Here is a 15,578-nt window from a genome sequence, read left to right as displayed (position 1 = left end):
AGCCCCAAAGTTTCCTCCGTCTCCCTTGCCCTCCATTACTCACCAAAAGCAGCTGGATTTACCGGTCTCGAAAAGTGCGGCTGCCCCATTAGATTCTTTTCTAAGCAGCTCCCCAGGAGCAGGCGGGAGGGGGAGAGAGGGAAAAAAAAACGTCTACCCTGAGAGAGCACTTTAGTCCTTTAAAATGATAAATCCACGCTTCGGACTGGGAAAGAGCCCGGCGAGCGAGGCGGCTGCCAACTCTCAGGCAACGGCATGAGTGTCCGATGGTCCGGCGCAGGTCCTGTGCTCCCCGTACCCCATGGTCGGGCACTTGATTCTCATAAATAGGCGTCCGTGCCAGCTCCCTTCACGCAGGAATGCCTGTCATTCCAGAGCCGAGCTGGCTAGGGCCGAAGCTCAGGAAGGGGAGGAGACAGCCAGCCACGCTCCAGCCACTTAGCTGCATAATCCAAATCATCAACACGCCTCGCTCCTTCCCCGCATCAAGTTTAGGGAGAAGAGAGAAAAGCTGGGAGCGAGGAGAGGGGGAAAGCGGGGTGTTTTGCTCAAGGAAGGGCTTGGAGAAAGCACACATGCCAACGCACGGAGGGGTTTCACCTCCCAAATGGGATCAAGGAGGTAACAGCGTACCCGAGCCTGTAAAATACAGACCGAGGTAGCCGTCAATGAGAAAGCGCGGCACTCTAACTGTTGTAGCAGCTGCGCCATCCTCAGAGTAAAGGGAATTTCAAAAAGAGTGCCTGAACTGGTCTGCATCTAGCCAGATGTCTAAGAAAAGATACAATTTCACAGCAAATCCTCTCTCCACTAAAGTTACCAGGAAGAAGGTAGGAGCAGGGAGCGTGTCTTCTCATTCAATTTAAACATAAGAAGGAAAATAAGAGTTCGTTTTTCATTTGTATATCACAACTTGACGGTTAAGGTAACAAATATCCCCCTCAACGTTTGCATCACAATAAGAAAGATCTCCAGAGTTTAAATATGTCCACTTGGATTCTTTAATTCTTCATGAAAATTTGTGTTAGGAGTTCAGTGAATGTACATATAATTTCCAACCCCTGTACACCACACCACAGAGGAGCGGGGGAAAAAAAAAGCCTTTAAACATCCAGAAGCTTAATCTCAACTCAGGGGAAAAGGAAAAACCATTTTCAAAAACATACAGGAATTTGCTGCAGCATCACACCAGTGACTAACCAGGAACTCGAACCCGACTGACACATCCAGGTTTGTTCTCTCCACTGTAGGAAGGGCTGTAGGAAAAAGGAGTTTTAAACACACCAAGATTTGCTGCAGCCCTCGAGGTCCCTGCCCTTGTCAGGCCAAGCAGCCGCAGTACTTCAAAAAAAAAAAAAAAAAAAAAAAAAAATCGCTGAATGTTACTCAGGCAGCCAGGAAGAGTTCAGGACGAGCTCGCTACTGCAGCAGTCCCAGTAGTAAAAATCTGCTATTCTGGGAAACAACAAAATCCAAGATTGTCAATTTGGGCTGGTGCAGCTGGGAGCAATCAATGCTGCGCGTTAGTCAGAACGGACACCCGAAGCGAACGCCCGCTCCCCAGCCACGGAGATCGCCGCTCACAACCGCACGTCGCAGTGGGAGGCAGTTTTGCAGCCAACAGACCCTAGAAAAGGGAAGGGGTGGTTTTGAGATCTAGTAAAACTCCACCTAAGCCACAAACACACCTGGAAGACGCTGATGCTCTTGGTTCTTCCACTAACGTGCTAGACATGCCATCCAGACACCTTGGAAAATCCACTCCTCCTTTCTGAAGCACAGCTATAAAAACACGGGAGGAAGCGGGACGCCTCTGCACCTTCCGCCCCTACCAGCACCCGCTCATCCTTAACCCCCCAGGTCCTCGGCACACCTAACTTGTCCTTCACCTGCCGGCTGAGCACGTGACCGCCATCCCCATGGACAGCACGAGCAGGTGGAGGAGCAAGGGATCAGCAGACCCACGGGGGCGGAGGAGCAAATAGCACTCTCCTCCCTCGCGCGGAACATATGGACGTTCCCGAAAGCATTGCTCTTCTCCACCTCCCACCACCAGACATCTCCGTGCCCGTTTCTGTCTGGTCAGCCAGAGCAGTCAGTCTTCCGAGTACTTTTGATTTTCATTGTGGGCAATTACCATCCTGATTCACAGGCATGCTCCACCTCATTGAAGACTCTCTGCTTTGAAACAAAGAAAAAGCCATTTTCAAGCTATTTAAATACGCTGCCATCTGGCAGGGACCCACAAAGTTTGGAGATAGAGGCTGGAAGACTCCTCCAAGTCTGTAAATCAGCTGTCCAGCTTGGACCGAGGTCTGGAAAAAATATCCCTGCATCTGGGAATGCTACAGAACACTAAACACTGTATCTAGACTTGCCTGACTTCCAAGGAGATTAAAGCCATTGCATTTTATATTGCATTTGCTGTGAATTAAGAGTGCGCAAAGCTCTGCTGCAGAACAGATGACGCAGGGGAGGTTGTTAAAGAACAGCAGCACAATCATGTGCCTGACCCTTTATTTCTGCATTAGTAAAACATGCAACATTAGCTTAAATTTCAATGAAAGAGATTTAAACTAGTACCTCTAAATTCACAGCAGCTGCAGTCCAAGCACACGCATGACAGTTACTTGGGTTCTGGTGCTGCGCGGTTACTCACTGGGCTGCGAAGAGACGATCGTGCAATAAAGCACTCTGGATCATCGATCAGGCCTCACAAACCATCACAAAGAGATTAAGACGACTATTTGGCAAAGGCACTTGTAATAAAGTTTGTACCAGAAGCACTAATATTTGCTTCCGACATGCAGGGATGCTCAAGGAGCAGAGCTACAAATCTGCATCAGTTCTCATTGCAGCTGGGTTTAGACTTCAAACATCAGCCACAACTCTCTCCTCTTTGGGGCAGAAAGAACAAAAACCCTTCCGGAATCACAGAATGGTTTGGGTCGGAAACAACCTTAAAGATCCTCTAGTTCCACCCCACCGCCCTGGGCAGGGACACCTCCCACCAGCCCAGGCTGCTCCAAGCCCCGTCCAACCTGGCCTTGAACCCCTCCAGGGATGGGGCAGCCACAGCTTCTCTGGGCAACCTGGGCCAGGGGCTCACCACCCTCACAGCCAAGAATTTCTTCCCAATATCTCATCTAAATCTCCCCTCTTGCGGTGTAAAACCCTTCCCCCTCGTCCTATGGCTCCCCTCCCTGCTCCAGAGTCCCTCCCCGGCTTTCCTGGAGCCCCTTGAGGGACTGGAAGGGGCTGGAAGGTCTCCCCGGAGCCTTCTCTTCTCCAGGCTGAACCCCCCCAGCTCTCTCAGCCTGTCCTCACAGCAGAGGGGCTCCAGCCCTCCCAGCATCTCCGGGGCCTCCTCTGGACCCTCACAAAGAGGAACAACAAAATGCAAAGAACAACAGAAATCCAAATCAAAAGTAACACTAACGTCATTTCTAGGTGGACTCGTGGCCAAAAGAAAAACCTGCCCGTCCATCCTTCAGTTCCAGCTCCGCTGAGGAAAGTGGAAATTCTGTACCAGCAGACACAATGCGAAAAAATGTTTCTGTCTCACTCCAGCCCGAGGACAGAGCGTAAGAGCAACCGTACTTACTGTGCTCTTAAATAACCCTTTTCATTCATAGCGCTTTGTTTCACAGCTGGGGAAAAACATGGGACAAAGCAACCTGTCCCTGTTCCCCGCCAGCTCCCGTGCAGAGCACCCACGCTCAGGGTTTAGCGTCCTTTAAGGCTGCTTCAGCTCTACCAACAGCAGCGAGACAAAACGTCAGCCCCCGAACAACTGCACATTGAGGGTAAAGGAAAATCCACGTTTCGAGCAACAAAATGTCTGAAATTCCCATAATAATGCAGAAGGGCCACCTGACACAGCAGCAACTAGAAGAAACTGGAGCAAAGCCTTTACTCCTCAGGGACAGGTGACCTTTTTGAGAAGGAAGAACTTGAAATAGCAAAGAGCTTTCTACGGGAACGCAAAAAGGGATACGGCTGACAGGCCTTTGAATATTTTCCGCTAAAAATGCAGTAACCAAGAAATGCCAGTTACATGAAAGTTTTACAGGATTTCAGGAGAGTCAGATGGCTGAAATAAAACAACAAGAGGACTGGTGACGGGCAGTAAACGCCCCAGAAGTGGGGTACATCGCTTTCCTCTGAAGTTTCATTTCCTCTCCATCCAGAGCAGCATCCCATTAAAAACCCGGCATTCAAATGTTAATAGTCTGTTTATATACATTGTAAAAGGAACTCTTCTGGCTTGTTTCACTTTAAAATCTAATGAAACCCATAATGAGCACAAATATTAGCTCCTCTAATAAAGGCACTGTTGTTCACATTTCAGTTCACACCAACGTGAAACACCGCATTCATCTACGGTGACTCAAACATTTATGTTCCATGATTCAGCCACGGGAACATTAAAAAGGACTCTTGCGTTATCCCATCCATGCAGATGGAGCTGTCTATTTAAAACCAGCGATACTGGGCGTTTTCCTTTAGAGCCCATCAGCAGAAGAGTCAGCAGGAGCTACAGGATGTTCCAGGCTCTTTCCTTGCTGGACATGTACCCACCTGAAATACTAACAGGGGCCCATGGTACCTGCCAACACCAGGAGGGCTGGGCAGGGAGGAGGAGGAGGAGAAGTGGCAGCCCCACAACTCTGGATGAGTCTCACCACAATCTGTTTGCTAGCAATCCTCAGCAGCTTTGGCAGAACAAGGAGAATATGGAAAAAAAAATAAATATATATATATGTAACAGCTCTGGCCACCTACAAAGCTGACCATTTCTGGGCTGTGCTCCGAAAAGGAGCATGTGGAAGAGTTATTAAGTAGGAGAGCAGCCCAAGGGGAAGCCAGCGGGTAGGAAGCCGGGCAGTCGATCTGAAAGGTCGCAAGGCAACACAACGTGACGCTCTTCCTCTCTCCTCGCGTGGTATTAAAAGTCAGCCCGATACCCGGTGTGGAAATGGAAAATGGTTTATTTATAAGCCAGCTGGCATCGCATTGTTTAGGTTCTGTGGGCTTTGATGAAAGGGCGCTGGTTCGGATGAGACAGACAAGTGAGGTAACCGCTCCTGAGCCACATGATTTCCTCCGCGCTTCCTGTGACATTTCCAAGAGGGAAACTCCTATTTCCCACAGCATTCCAGTCGCCTTGTCCCCAACAATTCGCCAGCACGGTGATAGCAGCTGCTCGATCTCAGAAAGCAAGATCTGCCCCAGCAGAGCTACCACACCAGGGACTGCCCTGCTGCCACCATGTATGTGCTGGTGGTGGGGAAAGTGAGCGACCCATGTCCTAGAGCAGCCCAGATGTTGACCCGGGATGGAGCACAGCTGGAGGAAGAGCGTTGCTCCGGGCTCAGCAGCAGCCTCTGCCAACGAGCTGACTGACAGCACGTCCAGCCTCACGTTTAGAAGAGGAAAATAAAGCTGAGGACATGCTCCTGGAAAGCCTCGTGATCACAGCGGGTGGCTGGAACACAAGGAAATCGCTTAATCGTCACAAGGACCAGGCTAAAGAAAACTGCGTAGTAGGTCTTGGGGCCAAGAGGAGCTTAAGGCCAAACATCCCCCAGCCTTGTTTTCCAGCAGAAGATGTGCAACTTTCAATGAGAACCCATTTCAGCTAGTACTGAGAACGTATCATCTTCCATGCCTCCTCACCATTCACTATAATTACAACACATGCTAAACATTGTCTTGTTTACTAGTGAGGGAAGGCAAAGGAATGTCATCCTGACAAAATTAAAGATTCAGTCACATCTTGGCTAACTCCATCACCGCAGTGATTCACAGCTATGCCATCTTGAGGCAAGGGAACCTCCAAAGCTGACAAACTACTTTTTGGAGCACCTTGAAGCAGCAATAAAAGAAACACTGGTCAGAAGCCAAAGGAAGCACAGATACAGGACACATTCCAGCAAGGCATCAGGCATCAGCAAAGCATCAGCATATTCCCAACAGTGAAGCGCTCAGAGGCAGGATACCCATCTGCCACTTCCAGCTATGTTATTAGGAACACATTAAGCAAAAACACAGAGAAGAAAATTACATTAATTATTCCATTGTTTAGGGAAGAAATAGGCATGGCATTTAGCTTAACTCTTATTTAACCCTCTCCTTCAGCAAAAAAAATTAAGACACTCAGAAGAGCCCATAAACTAACACCACCTAAGGCTTCCCACTGCAAAACACTGGAGATAAAGAATGACAAAACTACCAGAGCTTCAGCATGAATCAAAAATACATCCCTCGCCTTTCAAACCACTACCCGGCACGTGCTTTTAGGACTGGCACAGCACAAGGACACAGTGCTCTTCCTAAGCGAGCGGCTGCAGTACAGATGTGTTTGACAGACACATCCTCTGTCTGTGTTAACTACCTCATGGGACAAACCTAAGATTTTACAGCTTAATACAGATATTATTCAAAATAACCGAGTCCTTTGGTTGAAGTAAATCCGTCTATGCCACCTATAAAACTGATGGGACAAGCACTACACTGGAGATTGCGAGTTAACAGCAAGAACAGCAGTAAATATTAAACCTCTAAAATAAGATTAAATTGAAGTTAACCCTCAGAGGTAGCACTATATTTAACTCTAGTCTGCAATGTACAGGTCAAGGTCCACAGGCTAGTATCTCTGCTCTGATTCATTAAAAGACTAATGAGCCCAAATTTCTCTTCCTACCTCTAATCCTTCAAGATGACAAACTACGTCTTGAGCTGAAAGCCTCTCTGCCCACATGCTAGCTGAAAAGAAAGGCGGCAGGATTTCTCTGTACGAGCCTTATTTCCTCTTTCTAGCGTTTCACAAAAATCTCAGCAAGCGCACTCGCTCTTCAGAGCCGAAGATGAAACTGCAGCAAAAGATTTTAGCGTTCCCTCTGCCACCCCGAAGGGCTCACCGCAGGCACGCCGCACCAATCAGCCAAATTATCCTTCAACACCTAGAGTTCCTCAGTCTGAAGTTACATTTTTTCCAAATTACTGCACAAAGGCCAGGCAGTGCCAGGGCATCCTACCACCATCCTTCACTCACTTGGCTCTGCCCGGGGAGACTTACAAAAGCGCCTTGGTTTAGCTTTTGGGGAACACCCAACTTCCCCACCGCACCTGCTCTGCTTTAATTATTGACTAGGCTAGAAGCTCCTTATTAAAATGCAAGGCAAGTTTGGCACACAATCTCAGCTTCTGATCTTCTCGAGCAGATATATTTGGAAGAGAAGCCCAGATTCCCTGCCCCGGTTCAGAAATTAAAAGAAACGGCAGATAGATTTGGCTTAAGGCACTTAAATTCAGCACGAAAAACGCTTTTTTGCACCCGTGCAACTGAAAACTCCCATAAAATCTGAAATTTTAAACCGTAACTTCGGATCCACACACAAACAACAGGTTTAAAAGCTTCCTTCAAGCGTGTTGTGTTTTTACAAGCCATTTCTACCGGAGTGAATCTAACAGGTAATTACAGGTTTGACCTCCGTCTATTGCACAAATATGCCTTTTGAAACAATGTGGATAAATATTTGCCCAATACAAGAAGACAGCTCCAAGAGGAACCATTCCAGTTTATCAACTTTGTGATTCATGTTGATACAAGCTTTATTCGCTATTTAAGGAACAAGATAACGCTTAGGAAGTTCATCTAGCCAAATACGTTTCATAGATCGACCGTGGACCACCCTAAACGGTGGCACATCCAGACCACGGGGCACACCCAGACAAGAGCCACCAGCATGACAGTGAGTGAACCTCAACCCTCCAAATATTTACCATTGCTCAACCACCACGCTGTCTCCAAGCAGCGGCGAAGCTTAAGATTGAAACCCGCCGAGTAAAAGATTGCTGCTAAAGCGATTAAAGCAACTCTTGGGTTTGGGTTGTGAAGCATCCCCCTTCCTTACCCCTCTCGAACTGGCTCACTGGGGAGAGAATTAGGGAGGCCCAAAGGAGCCGAAAGCAAAGTGTGATCTCCCTGCCTAACCCCCGTAGGCTCCTCTTGAAATCTCAGTCCCTGCCCTGATGCTCCGGTGTTTTCTGCCAGCACCAAGAGCTCTTGTGAAACCAAGCCGGTGACAGACACCAGCACGAAGCGCCATCCCAGAATATGGCACAAAAAGCAGACACGATAATCGCAAACAGGTACGCTTACATCCCACGACATACCCAGATCAGATCCCCCAAAGCCAACGCTGTTTATGCATGACATTGACTCACGCAAGCTGCAGGGACAATGCCATGGCAATTGTTTACAGTGTCAAGGCCATTTCATATAATTAAAGGAAACGTCAAGAGATGAGATAACACCCACAGTTCAGGAGGTACGGCTAATCACAACCTTGTGAGACGCGGTTTCTCCCACAGTTGCTCCCCCTTTTGTAGATACGACCCTTCACACATTCCCAGAATCCTCATGTCACATAATGGCACCTAATTCTCTTACTCCTGCACTTGCAGGCCACCAGCAGCGACCTTGTTTAGGAGCAAGTAGCACCATGCCAAAACAGTGGCCAAGTCCCCTCCCCAAGACCATTGAAGAATGCTCCTGTCTACTCACACTTGGCATGGCTGCACGTGGGGCTGCAGACCTCGCTGCCGGGAGGAAACATGGTTAAATTGAAACGGGAACGTTTCTGCCTGCCCGAGGTCTGACTGTAGCCCAGCATGACCACTGCAGTCCATCAGGACTGTCAGATACCAACAGCTGCCTGCTCCTAACAGCCACGAGCCCTGCAAGGGCAAGCTACTCAAATATTTACTTACCTTCTCAGACAAATTTTGCAGCACAAGAGTTATAGCACACTACTATTTCAAGTATGTAAGCTAACGAGCTTACAGCCAACCCGGGAAGGCTTATGTGAGCTGTGGTCCCACCTCCACTTGCAATGCAGATAACCCCCAAGCCAGGGGCCAGACAGCGCAGCGCGATTCACCTCGCTCCTGCCCGTGGCAGCCTTTGTAAGGCTCACACCTACGTTAAACACCCTGAGATAGGGGCTTGGATCAAAGAGTCATGCAGTCACGGAGCTCCACGCTACATCCCAGGGCTCCAGGAGGTTACAACGCGCTTCCCAACGCTCAAAGAAGTCAACGCTGCTCATTAGGGAGAAAAATCTTACAGGCAAAATATCAGTACAAACTCCCCACCAAAGAGTTCCCACCTCAAGATCCACAGTACACAAGACCCAGCAGCGCCAAAACTCGAGTTCAGGGCTTTTCAGCTTGCAGGAGGAATGAGCAAGAACTGTCTTTAAGGGCTGCAAAAAGAAGCCACTGGGAAAAGGAGGCACGTTTGGATTGACTTCGCAGGGGTCTGTGCCTCCCGTCAGACACCGTTCAAAGCTGCACCAACAAAAAGTTGCAAAGCAGTAAGCGTATTCTTCAAGCAGCAGTTATAGCAAGGATACATTAGAGCAAGCATTTGAATCCGTGCACAAAATTCAGAGTGTTTAAACATAAATATGAAACCACTTCTCCACGCGCTTTAGGTTTGAGACAGGGAGTTTGTTCTGGGGCTGGATTCCCCTCTAAACAAGCTGCAGAAGGCGCTCGCTCCCTTGCCGTACGAACGCCATCCCAGGGCTTCCCCCCCAAGGCCCCTGAAATTACAGGCTACAGCGACGCCATCTAAATCCATTAGTTTATCAACAGCAGGGCTAGCTGGCCCCCGGGCACTTAAACTGAAATCCTAGGTAGCCCCTTGGCTACGCCAGCCCGCGTCCTCTCCCTTGCCTTCTCGGAGGCAGCTCGTTTCTGCCCTAAGGGAGCTCCTCGGAGATTCCAAAGCAATTCTCACCTTTGTCAAGGGGGCAGAAAAGACTAAAACTTCACAGAAAAAAAACCTGCAGTTCTTACCGAGATTCAGATCAGCCTTAATAATAATAATAATAAAAAAAAAAGCTTGGAAACTAAATGCTGCCTGACCCTTCAATGGAACTTTCCCACATTTATGGAAATTTCTGGTTTGGCACAAAAACATCTGCTCATTTAGTGGGTGTTGTAGGCATCACTTCCTTACTCTAGTGATGCTGAAAGAAAAAGGCCTGTTTCATTGTTAATTGAGCCTCTGGCTACAGAGTAGAGGAAAAGAAAAATATGTTTTCCCTGACTTTGAAACTCTAATTCTCACCAGGGTTTGGAGGTCTCTCCCTCTCGCACGCTAGGCAGCAATAGCTGACTTCTATCCGAACCGTAAGTCGCTACGTTTTGCCCCACTGCAACCAAGGACAGACCTTGGCCTGGCAGTGACAATGCCATTGTGCCAGCTGAGGACAAACCCTGCGTGACGGTCAGGCCACTAAAACTTGGGAGGTCTGCAGGTCCGTCAGGAAAAGCAATCACGTCTGTAACAAACATCGGCAAGTGATGGAACACGCCTTAGAGCTTTTTTCTCTCCTCCCTACACGATCGTTTTGGTTCTTGTGTTTTCCTGACACTGGTTACCTTGCAATTTATCAGAGCGCTGAAAAACAAACTCAAGACAATCCTTTTAAAAAGCCCCACCAGTTACTTTTCTTTAGAACAATTGCCACAGGCTATGACGGACGCAAAATGACGCTTTCAAACCAGAAATGATTATACTCTGCAAATATGATGGCCCGGGAACAGTCTCCAGCACAGGAACTCACTCCACTGCAGATTCTCGATGCCAGGAAGGCATGACGAAGGGAAGTCTCCTTTTATACTTGTCCTTGTTCTTCAGTTCTTTTCCTAAACATTTATTCAGGGATGGGCTCAAGGGATCTTTGCCGTGGAAGAGTGAACGGCTTCAGAAGGCAACAGGGTGCTCATTATCAAAATCATTTTTTCCAAAAAATAATAATAATCCAGCACCACTGGAAACCAGCGCCCCACCAGCACCTCCCAAAATGAACTCTAGGAAGACTGATCAATACTTTATCCTGAACAGGAAAATAAGAAAAAGCCCAGAGATAGGGAGTGTCGAGGGTGCCAGACTGACTAGAATAATCCCATTACAGAGTTATCCAGAGCAAGCAGTTTGCTCAATATTTGCGAGATAACAGGATTAACTTCATGTTCAACATCATTTCAGCCTAATAATTGCAGAATCACTCCTAAGGCCCTAATGTCATCGATTCAACAGGGGATTCCCACCAACCCCCCCACCAGCCCCAGCTTTGAAAGCCCTGTTCATTAGCGTCAGCATCTTAAGTTAATTACTTTGAGAGATTTTCCTTTCCTCCCCAAAGCAAAATGTAACTTAACCCCTGCAACGCCCAATGCTCGAGCAGAACAAACTTCTACCTTCCCTCCTGGAAGAGCCAATGTTTACTTTCTTAATCACCACTAAGGTCTCCAAGATCTGACCTTAAGATCAAAGGGTTGGGGGTAGGGGGCAGCTTTTTCAACTTTTTGCTTGAATTTTCACAAAAGTCATGGCAGGGGCTGTTTATAGACCTCTCAATGATCAAGGGGCAGGCTCAGATGCCTGACTAACCTTCCCAGGAGCGGGAGAAGGTGTTGAGCTACCCTTTGGGACCAATGCTACCACCAGATCGGTCCAGCGAGGATCACCCCGAGTCTTTGGGAGCTATTTTCCTTGCCAAGCCATGACTCACTCTTCGCCTGGCCTTAGAAACAAGCCCCTTACTGCAGCCGCGCTGGGGAAGTAAAGGGAAAACACACAAAGCAAACAGTACACAGAGCCCTTTCCTAGCCCGCGGCGGAGAGCTGGGGAGAACCACAGCAGCCGGGCCCTGTTTTTCTACAGGATTCGAACACGGAGCACGGAAAATTATTAAATTCCACTTTTTCAAGCTCAAGGGGAAGCTTTTGGTTTGGACGCACCACACCACCACAACAAAGGTTTGGCCACCTTTATTATTTTGCCCCTAACCTGATGCAACCACAGCGTGTCACCCCATCTCACGGCATCCTGCGGGGTCACCGCCGGTGGAAGTCGACATCCACAGCCACTGCTCAGCTGCACCTTCACCATTTGTTGCTTTTTCCAGCCCAAAAAATAGAAGAGGGAATTCACTGGGGGTCCTGCTCTTGGGGGTGCCCTAGGGAAATGCAGCTTTAACAGCAAAGCGCCTTGGCTGGGGGCACGCAGTTCTGGCCCCCCGAAGGTGAAACAATGGTAGGCAGCACTCGGGGGTCCCCACCGAGCCCCGCCCCGCCCCCCCCCCCGGTGCCGGTACCGCCGCTCCCCGCCCGCTGCCGCCGCTCCCCGGTGCCGCCCGCCCTCTGGCGGCCGTTCGCGGGGAGTTTGCGGGGCCCGGGGTAGGTTTCAGGGGTACCGGAGCGGGACAAAACCCCGTGTCCCCCCCCGGCAGCGGGGAAGAAGGAGCGGGACAGGCTGGAGAGGTGGGTCCGAGCCAACCCCATGAGGTTCAAGCGCAGGGTCCTGCAGGGGGGTCCGGGCAACCCCAGCACCAACCCCGGCTGGAGGGGGAATGGCTGGAGAGCAGCCCTGGGGAGAGGGGCCCGGGGGTGTTGGGGGGTGAGAAGCTCCACACGAGCCGGCAACGCGCGTTCACAGCCCAGAAACCCCCCCGCAGCCTGGGCTGCATCCCCAGCAGCGTGGGCAGCAGGGCGAGGGGGGGATCCTGCCCCTCTGCTCCGCTCGGGGGAGACCCCCCTGCAGTGCTGCCTCCAGCGCTGGGGCACCAACAGCAGAAGGACACGGAGCTGTTGGAGCGGGGCCGGAGGAGGCCCCGGAGATGCTGGGAGGGCTGGAGCCCCTCTGCTGTGGGGACAGGCTGAGAGGGCTGGGGGGGTTCAGCCTAGAGAAGAGAAGGCTCCGGGGAGACCTTCCAGCCCCTAAAGGGGCTCCAGGAAAGCTGGGGAGGGACTCTGGATTAGGGAAGGGAGCCATGGGACGAGGGGGAAGGGTTTTACACCGCAAGAGGGGAGATTTAGATGAGATCTTGGGAAGAAATTCTTGGCTGTGAGGGTGGTGAGCCCCTGGCCCAGGTTGCCCAGAGAAGCTGTGGCTGCCCCATCCCTGGAGGGGTTCAAGGCCAGGTTGGACGGGGCTTGGAGCAACCTGGGCTGGTGGGAGGTGTGCCTGCCCAGGGCAGGGGGGTGGCACTGGATGTTATTTAAGGTCCCTTCCAATCTAAACCATTCTATGAAAGAGATGGGTGCTAGGGTCCACCGGTGGGGAACCAAACTCAGTCCCAGCCACCAACACTCCAGGCAGGGAGAGGAACGTGCTGCCTTGCAGGCAAGCATCATGTTCATCCCATGGGAGAAGTCTCACAGGTGGGGTGCTCTCTCAGACACAGATCTCTGCACCGATTCTGGCCTCCTTACATGACTTTAGCACAATTTGCTTCTATTTCCATCTCCAGATCTCTCCAGCGACCACTCTGCGATCGCCTGGGTTAGCAGCAGTGATGCCCCATACACCCGAGATGAAAGCAGGTTTCCAGGCTGAAATGGAGGATCCTGCTGAAAGGACTGAGATGCTGCATGGAGATCGTAGAGCTGAGTTACACCAGCGTGCAGAACTGCATCTTACGCAGCCTTAAGACGAGCTCTAATGGGCACCGGGATCCCCAGCAGATCCTGAGGCTGCAAAGCTCAGCTCAGAACAGCCTGAGCACCAACAGGCTAGACCGATCTTTAAGTGTAATTTAAATATTATTTTTAATGTACTAGGGAATACAAATTTACCATAACCCAGCTGGAAAGTCCCTCAGAAATATTAAAATCCGCGCTTCACAGAGCAAGACAAAACCCAGCTGGGTTGAAGAGCAATATTGTTCCCAATCAAGCCGGGGTTATCGCTCGTCCCGTCACAGTTGGATCTGTAAAAAAGCCACGCCAGACCTCTGGTTTCTTGTTGCGCTCAAGTGTTTTAGGAGACAAAAGACACCTTCAGAAATCAGAGCCAGGCTCCTTTTCAAGACAAACGAGAAAGAAATAGATAAAGCGGTGACGTCAGCGGTGACAACATGCAAGTGCTCGCGACCGGCCCGCAGCTCAGCGCCAGCCCCGCAGCCCCGCGGGGTCTGAGGCGCAGCTTTGTTCAGCCAACGGCTCAGCTAACGCTATTTACAGCTCACCAAGGCACCAACGTTAATGAGAACATTCAGTATTTTGTTTTAAAAAAGCCAGGTTTGCCATTCAGCCCGGACACATTGCTGCTGTGCGAACTAAGAAAAACAGTAATAACCAAAATCACTTCATTTATCCTAAACCCACTTACCTCTGGTTCCAGGCAGGCTCCTCTTCTACCCCCAGCCCCAATAAAATCGGCTACTTAAATCCCTTGGCGGAATTTACAGGCAGCAATGTTCCAGAGAGCAAGGTGAATTTAAGGTCCAACAAGTTGAAAATGAAAACTAGAAACTCTGGAAATCTGACCCCTCTGCTCCGTGCCCTACTTACTGAACCACAATAACTCCACACTCACTATTTCACAGCGAGTCGGCCTGAATTATCCGGAGGATTGATTACATGTCCTACAAGGTCTTATCTCTTCATACAAGGAATAAGATCATTCAATTCAATCACGAAGCACTTCAGCGGATACAACATTTCTCACTCAACATCAGCCTTTGCTACTATCTTGCTCCAGCCAGCCTGGAGGCCAAAGCATCTCATTCCCAGCACGACCCCAGCTCAGCCACTAAACCACAAAACCAGCAAAATTAACCTCCGCTTTCCTCCAGGCAGAGCGATCCGGAGGAACTGCATGGCCATTTACTACAAAACAGCTTTAAAAAAAAAAAAAAATCACTTGAAATGGGGTGCCACGGAATTACAAGGTCTCTGGCAGGTCAGCAAAATAATCTCTGTAAAACACTTGGCTTGTAGATCAGGAGGGAAAAGCAGCAAGAGTTCAGACACCTACTCAAATCATACGGGGCTTGTTCAGAGGGTGGAATTATTGGGTATTTATTTTCTTAAATGCCATACCAACTAGTAGATGGATAGCTGATCTGCATCACTTGCAAATGCAGCAGGCAGAACAGCAGCACTGGCGTCCCATTAACTGCCCCACGCACCCTGACAGCGCTCGGCACCTTAAATACGCTAAGAACTAGAACGTCCGTCACAAATTTAAGACCAAAAGGCTGTCGGGATAACATCCCAAAGTATTTTTATAATTTGTCGAGTACACTCGACTTATTTACAATAATGCTTTCACATAGGTAAGCAAGCTTTCTGTACTGCACCTTGTTTGAAAGCCAAACGGTCCCCACCGAGATCAGTTCAACCCTCTGGTCACTCTGACTAAGCACGGCAGGATTTTGCTTTTCTGCGTGCTTGCAAATTAGCATATTTCAACTGTAATTAAATGTTTCATCTCAGGCACTTTGACCACTTCGTCTCCCTCCTGTTGTATGGCACATAGCAGTTTTATTGCTGTATACATAACATACAGGATCTCGTGAGGGAATTGCAGCTTCCATGTCTTCCTGGAAAAAAAAACCAAAACTGTTCTTTTGTTCTGGAACTGGCGTTTTCATACCCAGAAAACAACCAATACCATCGCCGGCAGCCCAGTTTAAACCAAGAACCACATCGTCAAAACACTTTAGCTCAACATAAAAGTGCACGTTTGACAAGTTTTTCCCTAAATGCTG

General features: G+C 49.4%; 1 protein-coding gene across 17 annotated transcripts in view; it reads right to left on the bottom strand.

The window, feature by feature from the left end:
• Positions 1-15,578, bottom strand: part of PHACTR4 (phosphatase and actin regulator 4) — an 80,847-nt gene that overhangs the window by 24,021 nt on the left and 41,248 nt on the right. The window contains exon 1 of one of the 17 annotated variants that reach the window (XM_074563305.1): positions 2,584-3,485. The exons of 13 other annotated variants lie outside the window; for them this stretch is intronic. Coding sequence is in view for 2 of the 4 variants with exons in the window: in XM_074563296.1 (XP_074419397.1) it covers positions 44-89 (46 nt within the window). In the remaining 2 variants the exon portion in view is untranslated. Of the gene's footprint in view, positions 1-43; positions 372-2,583; positions 3,486-15,578 lie in introns of those variants that run through there. 3 more of the 17 variants (XM_074563313.1, XM_074563296.1, XM_074563307.1) reach the window with 3 other exon arrangements.

The sequence above is a fragment of the Larus michahellis genome, chromosome 19 (genome assembly GCF_964199755.1).
Source record: "Larus michahellis chromosome 19, bLarMic1.1, whole genome shotgun sequence".
In the NCBI taxonomy this organism is placed as follows: domain Eukaryota; kingdom Metazoa; phylum Chordata; class Aves; order Charadriiformes; family Laridae; genus Larus; species Larus michahellis.
Note: the sequence above shows the minus strand (reverse complement) of the source record. Positions and strands in the feature narration are given on the sequence as shown.